Source organism: Urocitellus parryii, chromosome 13, assembly GCF_045843805.1.
Source record: "Urocitellus parryii isolate mUroPar1 chromosome 13, mUroPar1.hap1, whole genome shotgun sequence".
In the NCBI taxonomy this organism is placed as follows: domain Eukaryota; kingdom Metazoa; phylum Chordata; class Mammalia; order Rodentia; family Sciuridae; genus Urocitellus; species Urocitellus parryii.
The window spans coordinates 38,181,989-38,199,474 of record NC_135543.1 but is presented as its reverse complement, the minus strand read 5'-3'; the positions used below and the strand labels follow the sequence as shown (position 1 = coordinate 38,199,474).

Sequence of the window (17,486 nt, the reverse complement as noted above, 5' to 3'; positions counted from 1 at the left end):
CAGAAAAGTGGGGATGACTTTGCAACAGATGGCAGGGGGCGACCATTCATTCTGCTCAGTGAGGAGTGGATTTGAAGCATGTGGGCAGTTCTTTTTACAGCACTGTGATCTACAAACTGCCTGGTGCTCTGGAATCAGTAACTTGGAAGCCTGATGTAGGTACTCCCTATTCTTATGTTATACAAGGTGCAAGGGCACATCTCAGAATATCCTGCTCATACCATAGATGGAATTATTATGTGTTAGACATACAGGATGAGGTTGAACAAGCACCACACTCCTGGTGCTCCAAGTAGTTTATAATTAATAGCAAATATTGACTGGCTACACTGAAACTCTCATGATCTTCTATGTAAGCTGGGTTTCTGCCAAGATGTGATTTTCTTCTTTTAAAAAAACCTACTAACCCATAAATTAAATCTAATTCTCAAGAATAACTTTATAAATTTCAGGTTAATGACTTTTTTTCACAATTAAAAATATATAAAGATATACAACCTTGAATTTTCTTCTTGCTTCTGCTATTTTATCTTCTAAACCTTCTACTCTATATTTGGCTAGATGGAAATGAGAACCGATGTGATATGCCTCCTTGTAGAGATATTTGAGAAACTCTTCATTCTTTGCTTTCATTTTCAGCAAAGATTGAATCTCCATCTCATACTCATTTTTTCTCCTTTTGCTGTAAAAAATAAAACCAAATGATTAATATAATGATTGTAATTATATGTATATTGGGGCAAATTAATATGGTTATTCTAAGAGAATAGATACTAGGCAAATATATTAATTAATAATAAAAAAGGAAAAACATTATATTTTATGTTTCCAAAAATACAAAATAACCAATTAACTAACATTTGAATACAGAAAATGTGTTCTAAGTTTCTGCTTCTTTTTCTGTATCTCCTATTGGTTAACCCTAATTGTCAGGCTGTGTTCAATCTCAGAACTTCAACAAGGAAGAATTGGGAAGAAGCTTTCCTTCACCCATCCATCTGCCATATTGCTCTTCCTCATTCTCTGAAACAGAGATGGAGTTGGTGGGCTGTGGATTGAACCTCTGAAATCTTGAGCCCCAAATAAAATTTTCCACCGGTAAGTTGTTCTTATCTAATATGCTGTTCATAACTAGGAAAAGTTTACTCACAGTGATAGAATTTATGCTAAGAAAGAATCTGATCTTAATGGAGCCCAGAGCAAGCTTCGAGAATATGAAGCAGCACTGAGGTCTAAAGACACAGCTCTGGCCACTGCACTTGGTGATTTAAAAAGTTTAGAGGGAGATTTAGAGGATTTGAAGGATCAGATTTCCCGGTGGAAGCCTCTCAGAGGCTGCCAAAAGACAAGCAGATGAAACTTCACTTAAAGTGGATTTGGAGAATCCTGGTCAGAGCTTACGGAGGAGGACTTGGAGTTTTGTAAAAACATGAACAAAGAGGAGATTAATGAGACAAGAAGAAAGCATGAAACGTGCTTGACAGAGGTGATTCTGGGCATCAGATCCAGTATGAATACAAGCTGGCTCAAGCCCTTCATGAGACAAAAGAGCAATATGTGTAAGTGAGGCTGTACAAGGAAGACGTTGAACAGATTTCCATGCCAAACCTGAGAACCTCCGACTGTCCTCAGAGACTAATACTTCCAGTGTCAACAGTGCCAAGGAAGAACGGAAGGAAGGTCATGTGAGAATGGAAAGCCTTTCATCTCGACTTCCTAATCTACAATAAAGAGTCTAGAGCATGTTTGGAAATGATTTAAGAGTTGGAGGACTGGTTTGCTAAAGAAAAGAAACAACTCCTCTCACAAGCTATCTAATGGGGGGTGGGGGAGGCAGAAACAAGGGATCAGATGCAGCAAAAGCTGAATGATTGTGAATAACTTCTTCCTGGTAAGCTAGCCCTGGACATGAAAATCATCACTTGTAGGAAACTCTTAGAAGGAGAGAAAAGAGTGGTTGAAACTCTGCACACACTCTTCTTCCCGTGTGAGAGTGTCCCCAGCCTCCTCCAGTAGCAGTGTGGGCACAGCTAGAGGAAAGCAGGAGAGAGTCGATGTGGAAGAATCAGAGGTCTGCAGAAGTGTGAGTGTCACTCATTCCACTTCCGCCACTGGGAATGTGTGTGTTGAAGAGATAGATGTTGATGGGAAATGTATTTAGTGGATGAATGCTTCTGAACAGGATCCACCAAAGGGAGGCTGGGAGATGATCAGGAAAATTAGAGACCCATCAGTCACTTACAAATATGCCTCCAGATAGGTGCTCCAGACAGGCCAGACTGTGGCAATTTGGGCTGCAAATGCTGGTGTCACAACCGGTCCTCCCACTGACCTCATTTGGAAGAACCAGAATTCTTAGGGCACTGGTGAAGACTTGAAGGTTATACTGAAAAATTCTCAGGGAGAAGAGGTTGAGCAAAGCTTTTAAAAACAACCCACACCTGAAGAGGAGGAGGAAGAGAAGGAAGAACCAACCAGGGTGACTGTTGAGAAAGAACTTTTCCATCAGCCGAGAGCTTCCAGAGCATTCAGTAGAAGCTGGGCAATTATGTAAACTTCTCCAGTTGACTGTCTTCCTCAAGATAAACATGTGTGGTAATCCTTACCTATATACAGTGCAGAGTCTTCTTAGAAGCACAGAATATTTTTATATTTCCTGTATTGTGAATTTTTAAGCTGCAAATCTGATGAACTTAATTTCCTTTTTAACACTGAAATTTTGTAAATGAAATCATACCCATAACACTTTGTTGCAAGATACGAATTTATTGACACTGTACTGTGTATCGTGTAGAAAGGCTCCCTCAAAAATTTTGGCTTTTTTTTTTCTTTTTTTAACATGTATAATATGTGTTTTCTTTAAGTTCCTATGAGAAGGGGAGGGGAGAGAAAATAAACCCACTGTGTGTCTGGGTGTAATTTAAAGATTGCTCCATCTAGATTAGCAATCTGCTCTTGATTACTTTCTGCTATAAGTAACAATGCTGTGAGGGAGGGGGAAACCATTTTTCAATATACTGAACTTTTGCACTGAAATTTTTGTACCGTAATAAGCAATCAAGGTTCAAAAAAAATTTTTTTTAAGGAAAAGAGAAAATTTTCAAGAAGGCAATATTAACTTAATCCTTATGTTAACACTCTGAATGAAGGATTCCACAAAACATTGTTTTATGGTTTCTTCTCTTAGATTCTTAATTCCTGAGGAAAATGGGAGTGGGGCTTCTCTGTTAAAATACATTAGTTGTATTTTTGTGTTTCAATCTCTTATGTGATATTAACAAATAAAAAAAGCTGTTTTACTATTAAAGAAAGAAAGAATTGGGAGGTCCCAATGCTTAGCTGTCAGAAAGCATCACCCTAGGAGCCTGATTGTCAGATCTCAACCACATCTTCTGAGTCATAACCTGAAAGTAAAATTCCCTCTGTGTTCCTCCCTTGCATCTCCCCTTTTGCCTTCCCTGAAGATGTTTTTACTAGAGCACATTTTAAATGGAATAGCCAAACCAAAAACATGAACTAGAGCAGAGTTGTCCAGCCTCAGTACTATCACATTGGAGTCAGATGATTCTTTGTTAAAGGAAAATATGCCAGTCACTGCAAGATGTTTTGCAGCATCTCCCCACTAGATGTCTGCAGTACCATCTCAGTTATGAAAAACAAAAATGTTTCCAGACATTGCTAAATGTCTCCTGGTGAGGGCACAACATCATCCAGTTGAGAAACACTTGACTAGAGCAGGGGTTCTCAACCCTCTCTGTACAATGCATTTAAAGATGTTGTGCTTCCAGATGTTCTGATATAATTGGTCTGGGGTAAAGCTCTAGAATCACCACTTTTAAGCACCCCAGGTGGCTCTAATATGCAACCCAAAAGTAGGCTACCCATATTGACTAGACAGTGTTTCTCAAATTGAATAGATGTTAAGGGTCACAGGGGGAGCTTATTACGTCAGAATCCTAGGCTCTGTTTTCAGGATATGATTCAGAAGTTGTAGGCTAGATCTGCAAATATGACCCAGGTGATGTTGATGATGCTTCGTTGCAGACCACACTTTGTTCAAACAGCACTCTACTCTAGAGAGTACCATCAGGGAGAAAGTGAGTGATTAGGAGTTGTTTAACAGAACACAGAGAAGACTGGATTAATGTGGCCAACTCAGCTGTGGGAAAAAACAAGGAGTAAATTCAACTGATGAGGGGCTGCACTGATTCCTCATTCTTGCTTATTCCAGGACAGAAAGTAAGAGTGATGTAGGGGAAAAGAGCATGCATTCACAGCTTGCCAAAGACATCTTGGCTTACAAAGGGGGAAATCGTCCCTGTAGAATAACAATGGGGTGGAGGTGGATCAAAGCAGGATTTGAAGAAAAGCAGCAGAAAACTAACTGAATTATCCCACCAGATGAGTGACCTGGATAATGTGCACTGATTCATAGCAGGTTCTGCATGAGCTGTGGTTGCTTGTGAAAAGACCAACTCACTAGCTGGGGCTGTAGGCTTGTAGAACTAGGACCTAGGGTCCTGAGATGACTAGATCCTGAGGTCAAGAAGTCAACCAAGCTGCCTACTATGTCAGCACCTACATTAATATTATCTCTGATATTATCTTAGAGCCATCACTGTGAATCAGAAAAGAGCAACATAAATGACAGGCTTTAAAGAGGGGAGAGTTGGGATCACGCAGGGTTAAGTAGAAACAAGTTCAAACCTTCAATCGGAAATAGATGAGCATGTGTGTGTGTGTGTGTGTGTGTGTGTGTGTGTGTGTAAGGGGGACAGAGAGAGACCTATTTATTTAAGAAAAAGACACATTAAGAAATATATGAATCCAAACCCCTCTGGGTGCTATTCGTTTAATGATACACTGACATATCTTAAAATTAGTATTTAAAATGTTCTAAAATCTAAAGAAACGAATACCTACACTATCAAAGGAAAAGAAATGGTGACACACAGCAGAAATGAAACAAAAACAAGCAGATGTGGAAGAAAACAAATTATAACAAGGGAAGAAATGATAAAAAAAAAAAGTGTTTTGAAATAGACCAGATGAATTTCAGACTGAAAAGGGTCAAAGAATGCTTTAGATGAAAATGTGGGAGTGAAGTATTAAGATATTCATCCAGAAAGTACCACAAAAAGTATGTGTGTGTTGTGTGTGTGTGTTTGTGTGAGCACACATAATGTATGTATGTCATCTGTGTCCACATATAGTACAGGTATAAAAGTGAGGGTATGTGCGGTTATGTTTGTTCTGAATTAACGATGGTTCTACTTATGATTTCTTGATTTTAAGATGGTGCAAAAGCTATATGCGTTCAATAGAAACTGTATTTCAGATTTTGAGTTTTGATCTTTTCCTGGTATGTGGTACGATACTCTCTTGCAATGCTGGTCGGTAGCAATAAGCCACAACTCCAAGTCAGCCACGTCATCACAAGGGTAAACAACCCACAGAGTAGGGTTATATTATACTTCAGTAGTTATACTCTATAACTTACTATTTCCAACCTATGCTGTTTGGTAGGCTTGGTGTATTAAATGCATTCCAACTTGTGATATTTTGAACTTATGATGGATATATCAGGATGTAACCCCATTTTAAGTTGATAAGCATCTGTGTATGTTTTTTGCATCTATTGTATGTGCATTTGAGTATCAGTATGCATGTCTATGTATGTATGAGAATATGTGGGTATGCACATTTACATATTTCTGTGCTTTGTGGAACACAGCACATGTGTGGAGTGGAAGGTAGAGTGTGTGTGCTTGTCTGTTAAGAGGCATCCCCTTTGATCTGTAGAAGAAAAACAATGATAAGGAGATCTGTTGTGGAGAGGGCAGGGAAATTCATTTCTAGACTCTAAAAAAAAAAAAAAAAAAAAAGTCCACAGGCCAGACAACAAAATATGTTGTGAATACTGAACATCACATAAACAAAACTTTATAGCTAAAGATATGGTGACAAAAAACTGTATGTGAAAGATAAAGAGAAAATAGGGGGAGAGTCACATAGAGAAAAGAGATGCCAAGTGACGCAATGGACACCAGAAGAAAATGACTCTTTGAAGCTAAGCAAAAACAGATGTCAAACGAGAATTCCATACAGGGCCAAATTATTATTCAAGATTGATGAGTAAAATAGGCACAGGTCAAGAAAATTTACCACAAGGCTCTCATATAAAAACCATCACATAATTACTTCAGATAAATGTAAAGGGAATAAAAGGGTAAATAAAGAAGGTATGCATACAAAAATGAAGAAGAAATACCAGAAGATAGATATAAGCATTGATTTTGAAAAATTAACGATGATATACAAACACAGCTAAAGCATTAGGTAATTGTAAAAAGATGGGACAATTGTAAAGGTGTTCAATATACAATTAATTTTTGTTAAAATGTTTGTAAGGCCCAGAATACTATGTCAGAGCTAAATAACTCCAGATTTTATTAGAAATGTTTAGAATAAACATGCTTTTTAATTAAATGGTGTCACTATTTTAATAGATGTCTTTTAACAAATTTCAGTGCTGTCTGAAAGATAAAAGCCTAAGACTAAACCACTCAGGAAATTTTAAAATAATCATTGGGGAAGCAACTTTAATATCAATATGAGAACCATTAATAAGAAGATGAAAACAGATAATAATAATAAAAGAAACAATCCAAACAAAAAGAAATACTGTTTCTATGGCTCTGACTACATGTTCTCAACATATGTAAACAAAAATACACAATTATAAACATCATTTGACAATATAAGAAGCAACTGACAGATTGTCCTCTATCAGAACATCATAGAACAGGTATTAGCATACATAGGTGGTGCTTGTAGCAAAATGACAGCTAAAAAATTGTTAGATCTAAAAACTAACATGGATCCTCAAATTGAAAGGCTCTACTTAATGCTAAACTGGATAAATTACACACACACACACACACACAATTATGAAATTTCAGAACTCTCAAACAGGAGAAGAACATTCTAGCTTCCAAAGAGAAAAGATAGTTTATCTATGAAGAAATTATATCCAAAATGCATCAGATGTTTCACCAAATCAAACAATAAAAATATCTTCAAATTAATGAAAAAAATTATGGATCCAGAATATGATAGCTTGATTAAAGCCTAGTTGAAATAGGTTGAATACAGAATGAACTACTGTTCAAGGAAACAGGAGTTTTATGTTATTTGCTATAAAGAACAGAAGAACAGAGGTGGGATGCATGACTAAGGCTTATTTTATGTTTACTTTTTTTTTCATAATGTAAGCAATATTAAGTAATGTTTAAATATTATCAAAGTAAAGAGAAATAATGACTCATGTCAAAGAGAAGATGATTATATTGTGTGTGAGTTGGCTTGGTGGGAGAACAGAAGTAAGTCTCATTTGATTCCATTTATACTGTATAAATTATATGGGAGATTATTAGCCAAAAATGAGGGTGATGTGGGTTTAATAATTGAAGAGAGGGAGAAGGCACAAAACAGTCATCAGAATATCTGAATATTTAGAAATTTCTTGGCAGGGCTATCAATTGTGATTTTTGTTCATAGACTTTAAGTTCTACTTATAAGTAAATTTATGGTGATGCTAGTGAAACTTAAACATGACATGTTCTAAATGATCCCAGCTCCTTGCAAAGTTCTTTGATTGTGTTTTTATATGCTTATGTATTTTTATGGTTATATGTTTTTAAAATTTTGTGAAAAAAAATTAAGACAATTCTCTTTTACTATAACAGAACCTCTGTCAACTGGCATTGTAGTGACGGCCTGCAATTTCTTTTAATGATACTGTATTCTTTTCCATAAATTGGCCACCATATGCTATACCTTGAGGGCCAATCAAGCCAACATCCATCCCTGTGAGAATAATTAGCACAGTTATTTTACTTCAGTTACATTCAACTGCTAGAAATAATTCAATGAAGTAAAGCTGTTGTTTAGATCAAAAATAAGCCTTTTTCTTTTTTTAATTTGTTATATATGACAGCAGAATGCTTTACAATTCATATTACACATATAGAACACAATTTTTCATATCTCTTGTTGTACACAAAGTAGAGTCACACCATTCATGTCTTCATATATGTACTTAGAGTAATGATGTCCATCTCACTCCACTGTCTTTCCTACCCCCCACGCCCCCTCCCTTCCTCTCCCTCCACTTTGCCCTATCTAGAGTTCATCTAATCCTTCCATGTCGCACCCCCAACTACAATATGAAGCAGCATCCTTAAATCAGAGAAAACATTAGGCATTTGGGGTTTTTTTTTTTTTTTTGGATTGGCTCACTTCACTTAGCATTATATTCTCCAACTCCATGCATTTACTTGCAAATACCATGATTTTATTGTCTTTTAATGCTGAGTAATATTCCATTGTGTATATACACCACAGTTTCTTTAGCCATTCGTCTACTGAAGGGCATCTAGGTTAGTTCCACAGTTTAGCTATCATGAATTGTGCTGCTGTAAACATTGATGTGGAAAATAGGCCTTTTTAAATCACAGGAAAAGTGTGTTGAATTTGATTTAAATATGTGCTTATGCTAAGAAAACATAACTAAATTCTGTAAGAAAGGAAAGAACAACCAAAGGTGAGATAGACAAGTGTGTTAAGAATAACACACTGGTTGTCTTAAAGTGTCAAATAATTTCCGGGGTAAGGGTAAGAAAATTAGAAAGAGAGTGGATTCTTCAATTGAGATCAGCAAGTGACTCTGTTATTGGCAATGATGAGATCTAAAGTAAAACCAATAAGAGAGGGTATTTGCTGTAGGACAAGAGAAAATACTGTTGGGAATGTGAGAGTCCAAGTTCTTCATGGACTATCTATGTGACAAACTCACACTTTCAATGCCTCTTAAGAGGTAGAAAATTAATAGGCTGGTAAGATATAGCTAAATGGGTAGGAAAATACAGTTTCCTGTGGATCCACTCTATGTATTCAAGGCTATTTAACAACTTCAATAATATTCTAATTGCAACCTCTACAAATAAATCATCATCCTGTTAACTCTTGACAAATAATGGGAGGAGTGACTTATTTACAGTTTAACTACTTAAAAGAAGTTCTAAAATAGTCTAACATATGGGTATGTAATTAATTTTGAATGATGTGTCCATGGTTTTAATGTGTTATTTCAATATGGTTTTTATATCTGAGATTTTATCATACATTATATTTTCACTAATTTAATTTGTATGAAATATTTTGGGACTTTTCAGCATGCACACTTATTTTTCCCCCCACTGGTTTTAAACTAACACAAATAAAGAAAAAGGTAACTATGTCAGAAAAAATTAATTAAAAGTTCCAATTAATTAGGTTTGGGTTTTTTTCAATATTCACTTGTTCATAATTTTAATGTTTTTATTAGTGCATTATAGCTATGCATAATATTTGGGTTCATTTTGGCATAATCATGCATGCATGGAATATAATTTGCTTCACTTCAGTCCCTAGTACACTTTCCCTCCCCTTCTCCCTCCCCTTATTCCTCTTCTTCTACTCTACTGTAAAAGCAAATAGTTTAAGACTATTTATTCAAAAGTTTGATGTGAAATGATGAAAAAAAAATATTCTACACTTCTGTGAAGTAACACAAATTAATAGGCTGATAAGATATAGCTAAATGGGTATGAAAACATAGTACCCTGTGGATTCATTCTATGTATTCCAGGCTATTTAACAACTTCAATAATATTCTAATTGCAACCTCTACAAATAAATCATCATCCTGTTAACTCTTGACAAATCATTTTGTAACATATACCAGTATATCTTTATGGTACTCAATAACTTTTTTCCTCATTTCCCTCAATTATCAAACCCATCTTTGGATCACTGCAGTTACAGTAGCATTGTCTTGCTTGAACTACAGTAGCGTTTCAGAAAGAGATATTGTGAATATTTTACAGAACTTGAAGATAAGAAAATTACTATGTAGAAATTTATGTCACACGGTTAACTACAAGCAAACTAAATCTAAATTGATCAATTGCAAGTGATCTTAAGTTCATTTTCCTCAACTTTGGTTATTGAAGTCTGTCTGCCATGTGAATAAGCAATCAGGTGAAATTGTTTGCTCAAGTCAAGTGTCCCAAATGTAAAAGGGCCATTTCTAATGGATACTGGCTGGTTTTCTGAGTGTCAAAATTATCAAATTATATGCTGAAGTTACAAGGCAAATAATCCTGTATCATCATCATCATCATCATCATCATCATCATCACTAAATGGTCTAACAAATATTTGTGTACACAGAGTACTGAACAAAGTCTATCAACACACGTGGCATGTAGCTTCTAATGTTGCCATTTTCAAGGTGAACTATTTATGAGCAATGGGTCAGATATTAAAGGAATTTTGTCACTTATTTAAATAGCATGACAGTTTGGGATGGCATAAAATGGTAAGCTGGTGTTCTGGCAAAATCTGAATGTGTATGTTAGCTGCAATCCAGGGGTTTTCATGAAGGTACTCACGAGACTTATAAGGTCAGTGATTTGCTTTTAATTTTTAAAAATAATTTTTATAATTCACACAAAAAATAGAAGCTGGAATTAAGGTGAAGGTGATACAGATTAATGGTAGAGTAAAATGTGAGGGAGGAAAAAAAAGAGAGAGTTAGAAGAACAGATCTCTCTGTGAAAAACAATGGATACAGCCAAACTTAGGGAAGAGAACTGAGGAATGTCATAAGCTTCTGACATTTTTTTGAAGTAGTTAGAGTCTAAAATCTTCTGTAACATGTCAGAAATAGGAACCTTCTCTAACAGAGGAAGAAAAGTGGTGGTCTTAGCTGGAAAGAACATGCATTTTGAGTCAGACCTGTATTCAAAGCCAAGGTGCTCCTTATGCAATTATAAAGAGGTTTCATATACAGTTTCATCATCTGTAAGACTGGCATCAAATACCAAGCATCAAGGGCAATATAAAGATTAAATGTAAATGAATTCAGGGTAACGTATCCACATTGAATAGCACAAATGAGTCAATAAATAGTTTTTGTTAATTAATAAAATGCAAGGACATGATCTTTGTAGTGCTCTCTGGTTTATGGAGATCGAACACAAGAAAAAAATAGAAAAATATAAATAACTATTGATATTGCTTTGGAACAGAAAGAGACATTATATATGGGTATGACATTAGAACACACAGCAGAGATAACAGGAGCACAAATACACTTGACACAAAGGGACAACCAAGAATAAACTCTTCCAGTCAGTTCTCTTTATGTCATTTATTCAACACCCTTGGAGAACCCTCCCTGCCCCTCTTCCACCACACAATGCTTGCAAGCAAGGAGCTAAGTCCAGGAAAGAAGAAACTAATAAGCAAACCAACAGGAATCACACTTACACAGTGTGGTAAGGGCTGGGAGAGGAGGAGTACATGCAGTCATTGAGAGTCAATTGAAATTTTCTGTTTGTTTTTATGGTACTGGGGATTGAACCCAGGGGCACTTAACCACTGAGCCACATCCCCAGTCCTTTTTTGAAAATATTTTATTATGAGCCAGGGTCTGGCTGAGTTGCTTAAGGCCTCCCTAAATTGCTGAGGCCGGCTTTGAACTCATGATCCTCCTGCCTCAGCCTCCCAAGCTGCTGGGATTACAGGTGTGCACCATCATACCCAGCTGAGGGTCAAATAAATGGATATTTGTTGAATACAGATTACTTGGCAAATGCTGCGCTAGGTTACAGGGCTTCAAAGATGACTTAAAACAAAGGTTCCCAGTTTACACTCTCATGAAGGAAAAAAGAAACAAACAAATAACAATAGCAAATCAGATTTCCCTGCTATCATAAGCACATCATGGAAGACACACTTGCCTTAGTTTGTGGGGAAGATAAGTGACCAAGACAGGAAGCTTCTGGGAATAGTTAATATTTGAGCTATGGTATGAATGTTCAATTAATCAGATTTACAAAAACAACCTGAAGAGGAAGAGGAGGAGGAGTGCAGGAGGAAAGAAGGGGATGTGTGAAAGAATTCCAAGCAGAGGAATAACAATACCAAGGTGGAAGTTCTAAACAACATGAGTTTGAGTGCATAGGCATATAAATATTGGACAACTAAAGATCATGGAACCAAGTGATAACAGACTCAATCACTCTGGGAGTTGGGGCTTTATCCCATAGCTGGTAGGGAGCCTCCAAAACTTTTTTAAAGCTGCTGAAAGCAAATACTGATTGACCCTTTGTAAATAGATTATTCCAGTGATACGGCATATGTAGAACCTGAAGTCTCAAACTTGGAATGAGTTAGATGGGACGGCTTGGTGCATTTTTAGTTGTTGTTATTTATTTATTCTAATTTGTTAAACATGATGGCAGGATGCAATTCATTTCATATTACACATATACAGCACAATTTTTCAAGTCACTGGTTGTATACAAAGTATTTTCACACCATTCGTGTCTTCATACATATACTTAGGGTAATGATGTCTAACTCATTCCATCATTATTCCTACCCCTTTGCTCCCTCCGTTTCCCTCCCTCCCCTTTGCCCTATCTAAAGTTCCTCCATTCCTCCCACGCCTGCCGCATGGCCATTATGCACTTTATTGGTAATTGAAACAGAAAGAAAGACACCCATTGGAGAAATATTTAGAAGATAGACTTAATAGAATTTGGTAAGATATTGGCTGACAGCCAGGAAAAAAATATGTTGGATGATGCCCCAAATAGATAATTTGGTAAATAGCAGTGTCAGGAGACGTATTAGAGTATATTTAAAATGATAGATATGTGTAGGTATTTAAAGAATGTCACTATAAGGAGAAATAAAAATAGAAGATGAAAAAGTGAATATGCTTGTGTGAGTGTGTGTGTGTGTGTTTGTGTGTGTGTGTGTGTGTGTGTGTACAAGCAGAGAGAGAACATGTTAGAATAATAAGTGAAATTCCTGGACCTAGAGGAAGAAAAAGGATGAAAACAATCTGAGATTAAACTCTAAACTAATCCCCAAAGGAGCAGGTGGAAGGAGATAAGTGAACCCCTCTAAGATTCCTAAAAAAGAATGACTTCGGAAGTAAAAAAAAAAAAAACAATAAAATGTGTCCTGAACCTCAAAAAACATCAAAAATAGGTGAAAGAGGGCACATGCACCAACATTTAAATTTCATGCAGAAAGGGAGTCGGGAGAGAAACACAAAAGGACTAAAAAAATTACCAGTGAGCTCAGGAAGGAAATTCTTTTCTGCACTTAAGTAAGATAGATTTTTATAGCATGGAGGTTTCAGAAGCCAGACTGCTGTGAGTCAAAAAGTGATTAATAGTCAAGTAAATATTACTGACGATCTAGCAAATATTGCTAATCATGTGGACATTTTAATGAGAATAGAAAGAAAATAACAAATGATTGCTAAAGGCACAAACAGGATTAAAGTCAATCTTTCACTTTAGATTAGAAAAGGATTAATGATGTCGATGGCCAAAATAATAGGTAAGTAAGAATAAAATGAATGAAGATGTCAAAAACAAAAGTGATACATATTAAACTATGTCCTAAACAGGGCAGAAGAGGTTGAGTCTAAAGACAGGGGATATTGGTATTGAATAGGAAGTACCATTTATGCCTTGAATTTAAAGACAAAGGAAAGCTAGTTTCAGATATTGTCACTGTAGAATAAATTTTACAAAAAGCATACCATATCTATAAGTTCTTCTTTCAATATAAATAGGCTACAGTATACGTAAAAATTTTATTTCTAATTTATCCTGTATGGAATTTATCATGATGTCTAAATCTGAAGATTTGTGCTCTAAAAACTGCAGACTATCGGCCATTATATTTCTGAATATTGCTTTTCCCATTCTCTCCTTTCTTTCTTGTTCTATTTTCCAGAACACTTTTTCTTCCATACTTTATCTCTTTTATTCTATGTGCTCCATTCTGCATTCTACTTTGTTTATGGATATACTTATTATTTTTCCCCAGTGTACCTGCTATTTAATTAAAAAGATTCCTTAGTAACAATGAATCCACTTTACTTTTTATAAGTTTTGGGGAGGGTTGTTTTTCAAAGCTGTCTGAACTTATTTGAAACTTGTCTATTAGTTCTCTGTATTGCCTTTAGCCACTTATACTTATTTAGGTAGGATAAATCTAACAATTCTGTTATTTTTAAATTTATTGAGGATGGTCAATGGACTTCTGGTTAGTCCTGGTAACTCTCATTCATGGTGCATTTTTTTCTATGATTTTCATAATTTTTGTGAGCTTAATTTTAAAAGCCTTATCTATGAGAATCTTCTTTGGCTTCTGTCTGGAGTTTATTCCTCTAGAGAATATTTGAACAGAGCAGGATAACTTTTTTATATGATGATTTCTTAGTTAGATCCTTTCTAGATGATTTAGGTGATGTAAATTGAAACATCAAACCAGCATGAAGGGGCCAGTCAGGGAATATTCTTACTTGTTTCTCCCTCACCTAGTTTCTAGGCTTTGGACAAACACACTTTCTTGTCTCTGCCTTTGTTTGTGGGTATAATTCCTCTGGTCCACCCAATAAAGCATCCTCACTTAATCCAGCTCCCTCACTTGCAAAGATCCATGGCCTTTGACCTATGCTGAGAAGTAAGTAAATTTACTTCCCTGATTTACCAAGCTCTGTAAGACTATTTCTCACCTAAATCTTCAGGATAGCCAAATTATCAGTTGGGAATTTAACCTGCAGTAGCAGTTGTCCAATTATTTTCTTTGTATTGGACCCTAAGGTGTTTTTTGTTTTGTTTTGTTTTGTTTTTACTTTCTCGTAAGCACAGCACTTCATTTAAAGAATGTAAGTCTTAATCTGCTCTATTTTTGAAAAAGACTTTCCATATTCTTTACTATCCATCTTGCAGGATGTACATTCTCATACTTCCCTGTCTACACTATCTTTATAGACATCATGTCCAGTCCCATTGTTTAATTTTATGACTGCAAATTTTTCTTTGATATCCTCATCATTGCTGGGCTATAAACCAATGTATCTAATTATGACTTCTCATTAGCATTTGAAAAACTAATAGAAAGAAGAAATTTAATACGGCCCAAGAAATTATATCTTCTCCCTCCAAATCACCTTCACATTCCCTTCAAGCCCTTGCTATCTCAGCCAGTAGCCTGACCATTTTTCTTCTTTTCACATCTTGCAACCCATCTATCAAAAGGACCTGTTGGCACTCCTTCCAGAACATATACAGAAAGCAGCTATTTCTTGCCGTTTATACTGCAGAAACTTAAATCTGTGTCGTCATTATTATAATTTTTCTAAACCAATAAAAAAAATGTATCCTTCCTATATGCACCACCATCTGTCGCTTCACTAAGCAGCCCAAGTGACCTTTCTAAAGTATAAGCTTGTTAAAATGGTTTAAATCTATTTGCCTTTATTGCCCCTTACTTATGAGATTGCAGTGCCTGGGCCCTGTCTGCCTTGCCAGTGTTTGTCTCCCTGAGTTACCTTTTCACACACAGTTCTCAGGCAACACCGGCTACTTTTCTGTTTCCAGAGCCCTAGAAATTTTATCAATCTCAGGGATTCTGCACTTTCCATTCCTTTAGCTCGGAATTCTTTTCCTTAGACTTGTTTGAGGCTGAAACATTGTTCAGATCTCCAGATAATACTTTCTTTAGAGAAGTATTAACACTTAAAGAGAGTTATCCAATGGCCATTTGGAGAAGAATTCTGCTTAAAGTAAAAATAGATATAACAAGTTAAATGTCCCTGCTAAACCAGAGCCCCCCACCTTTCTATGACCTGTTAATCTCTACCACGTTATCTAAGTCATAATCCTCACCAGAGTTATCAAAATGGACTGAATTTTTAAAAATTGATTGATTCACATCAGTTTAGTTACATATTACATATTTTCCCCTAGGAGAATGTAAACAGAAATGATGTCCCCAACACCTACAACAGTGTTGGACATGAACAAGGTGCTCAAAACACACACACACACACACACACACACACACACAGAGGCACATACACACTTTTGCTTATTAATCCTACATTTTTCTTTAATTACAAACATTCAATGTAAGCCACAGTAAAAAATTATAATATTAGTCCATTAGTCATAAAGTTATAAAATTATCATTTAGAGGAGAATTTTTCCACAAACAACAAACAGAGATATATGAAGCTATTTCTCAGATAAAGTGGTATATTCTAAAAATTCTTGACCTTTATATTTACCATATCTTATAGTGTGTAATGTAATAGTGTGCTGCAAATGAGTATTTTCTACTGAAAATATTATTTATATTTCACACATGTTAACTATGCATCAAGGGCTGGGGATGTGGCTCAAGCGGTAGCGCGCTCGCCTGGCATGCGTGCGGCCCGAGTTCGATCCTCAGCACCACATACAAACAAAGATGTTGTGTCCGCTGAAAACTAAAAAATAAATATTAAAAATTCTCTCTCTCTCTCTTAAAAAAAAAAAAAAAAAAAACTATGCATCAGGCACTAGGTTAGTCCTTCAGGACCCAAAAAGTGGGGATGAGGGAAAGATGTATAGGCCCTACTTCTCCGAAAGTAATTATAGGGCAGTGGGTATGTGGTCATGGAAAAATAGTTATACATTTTATTATTTTTCATGTCACATGTGAAAACCTCAATAAAGCTATATTACTTCTAAGAGAAAAATAAATCAACAAATTTGGCATCTTTACAGAAGAAATGAATTCTTAAAAGCTGCAGGTCATCATAGTCACTACAGCTAATATGAGCCATGGCTCAGAAGCTCCTGCTTGTTCCTTTTCTGCATTTCTTACTATACTTATTAGTCCTCTTAGAAAGTATCACTTCTGTAATAAGTGTTTGTTTCCTTGGGGACTCAGGAAAGTCAGGATGTTTCAACTATAGGTATATATGAACTTTAGAACCTACTTAACTATCTGGGTATAATATAAATTCAATAAGAGAATAATACATTGTAGGTGGACTGAACTAATAATTTATGAAATTTAATTTTTGTTTTAAAGCAATAATTTATTAAAATAGGAATATTTACAGAAAAGTTTAAAATCAAAAAGTCCAGCTCAATCTATTTTCAAATGAATATGTCAGTACCATTCTACTTCAGATTTAAAAAAAAAAAAATAACTGAGCATGGCCACCTGAGCCCTTGGTGTGTGCTCACATAGTAACTACCACCCAATAGGAAATGCAATCCTGACTTGTGTGGCCAACATGAAATTGTGCCTGTTATTGAATAGGATCATATGGTACATGCTGTTATTTTATCTTCTTTTGCTCAATATAATGTTTAAAAGATTCGTACAAGTTTGTATGAAGCTGAAATCTGTTCATTCTCTTGTTGCAGAGTATTACTGTGAATGACTAAGTGATATTTTATATACTCATTCTATTCTTGATGTTAAATATTTTCTAGTTATGAAAATAATAGTGCTATGAACATTCTTATAAGTGACTTTTTTAGGGGTGGGGGTGTACTAGGGATCGAACT

At 35.7% G+C, this 17,486-nt stretch overlaps 1 protein-coding gene and 1 pseudogene across 1 annotated transcript in view; one reads left to right on the top strand and one right to left on the bottom strand.

Annotated features, from left to right (window-relative positions):
- The window catches only part of Ccdc178 (coiled-coil domain containing 178), a 327,934-nt gene that overhangs the window by 225,551 nt on the left and 84,897 nt on the right, over window positions 1-17,486 (bottom strand). Inside the window, exon 11 of the mRNA XM_077792201.1 lies at window positions 499-682. Coding sequence (XP_077648327.1) covers window positions 499-682 — 184 coding nt within the window. The remainder of the gene's footprint in view (window positions 1-498; window positions 683-17,486) is intronic.
- On the top strand, window positions 1,169-2,554 carry LOC113191125 (lamin-B1 pseudogene; annotated as a pseudogene).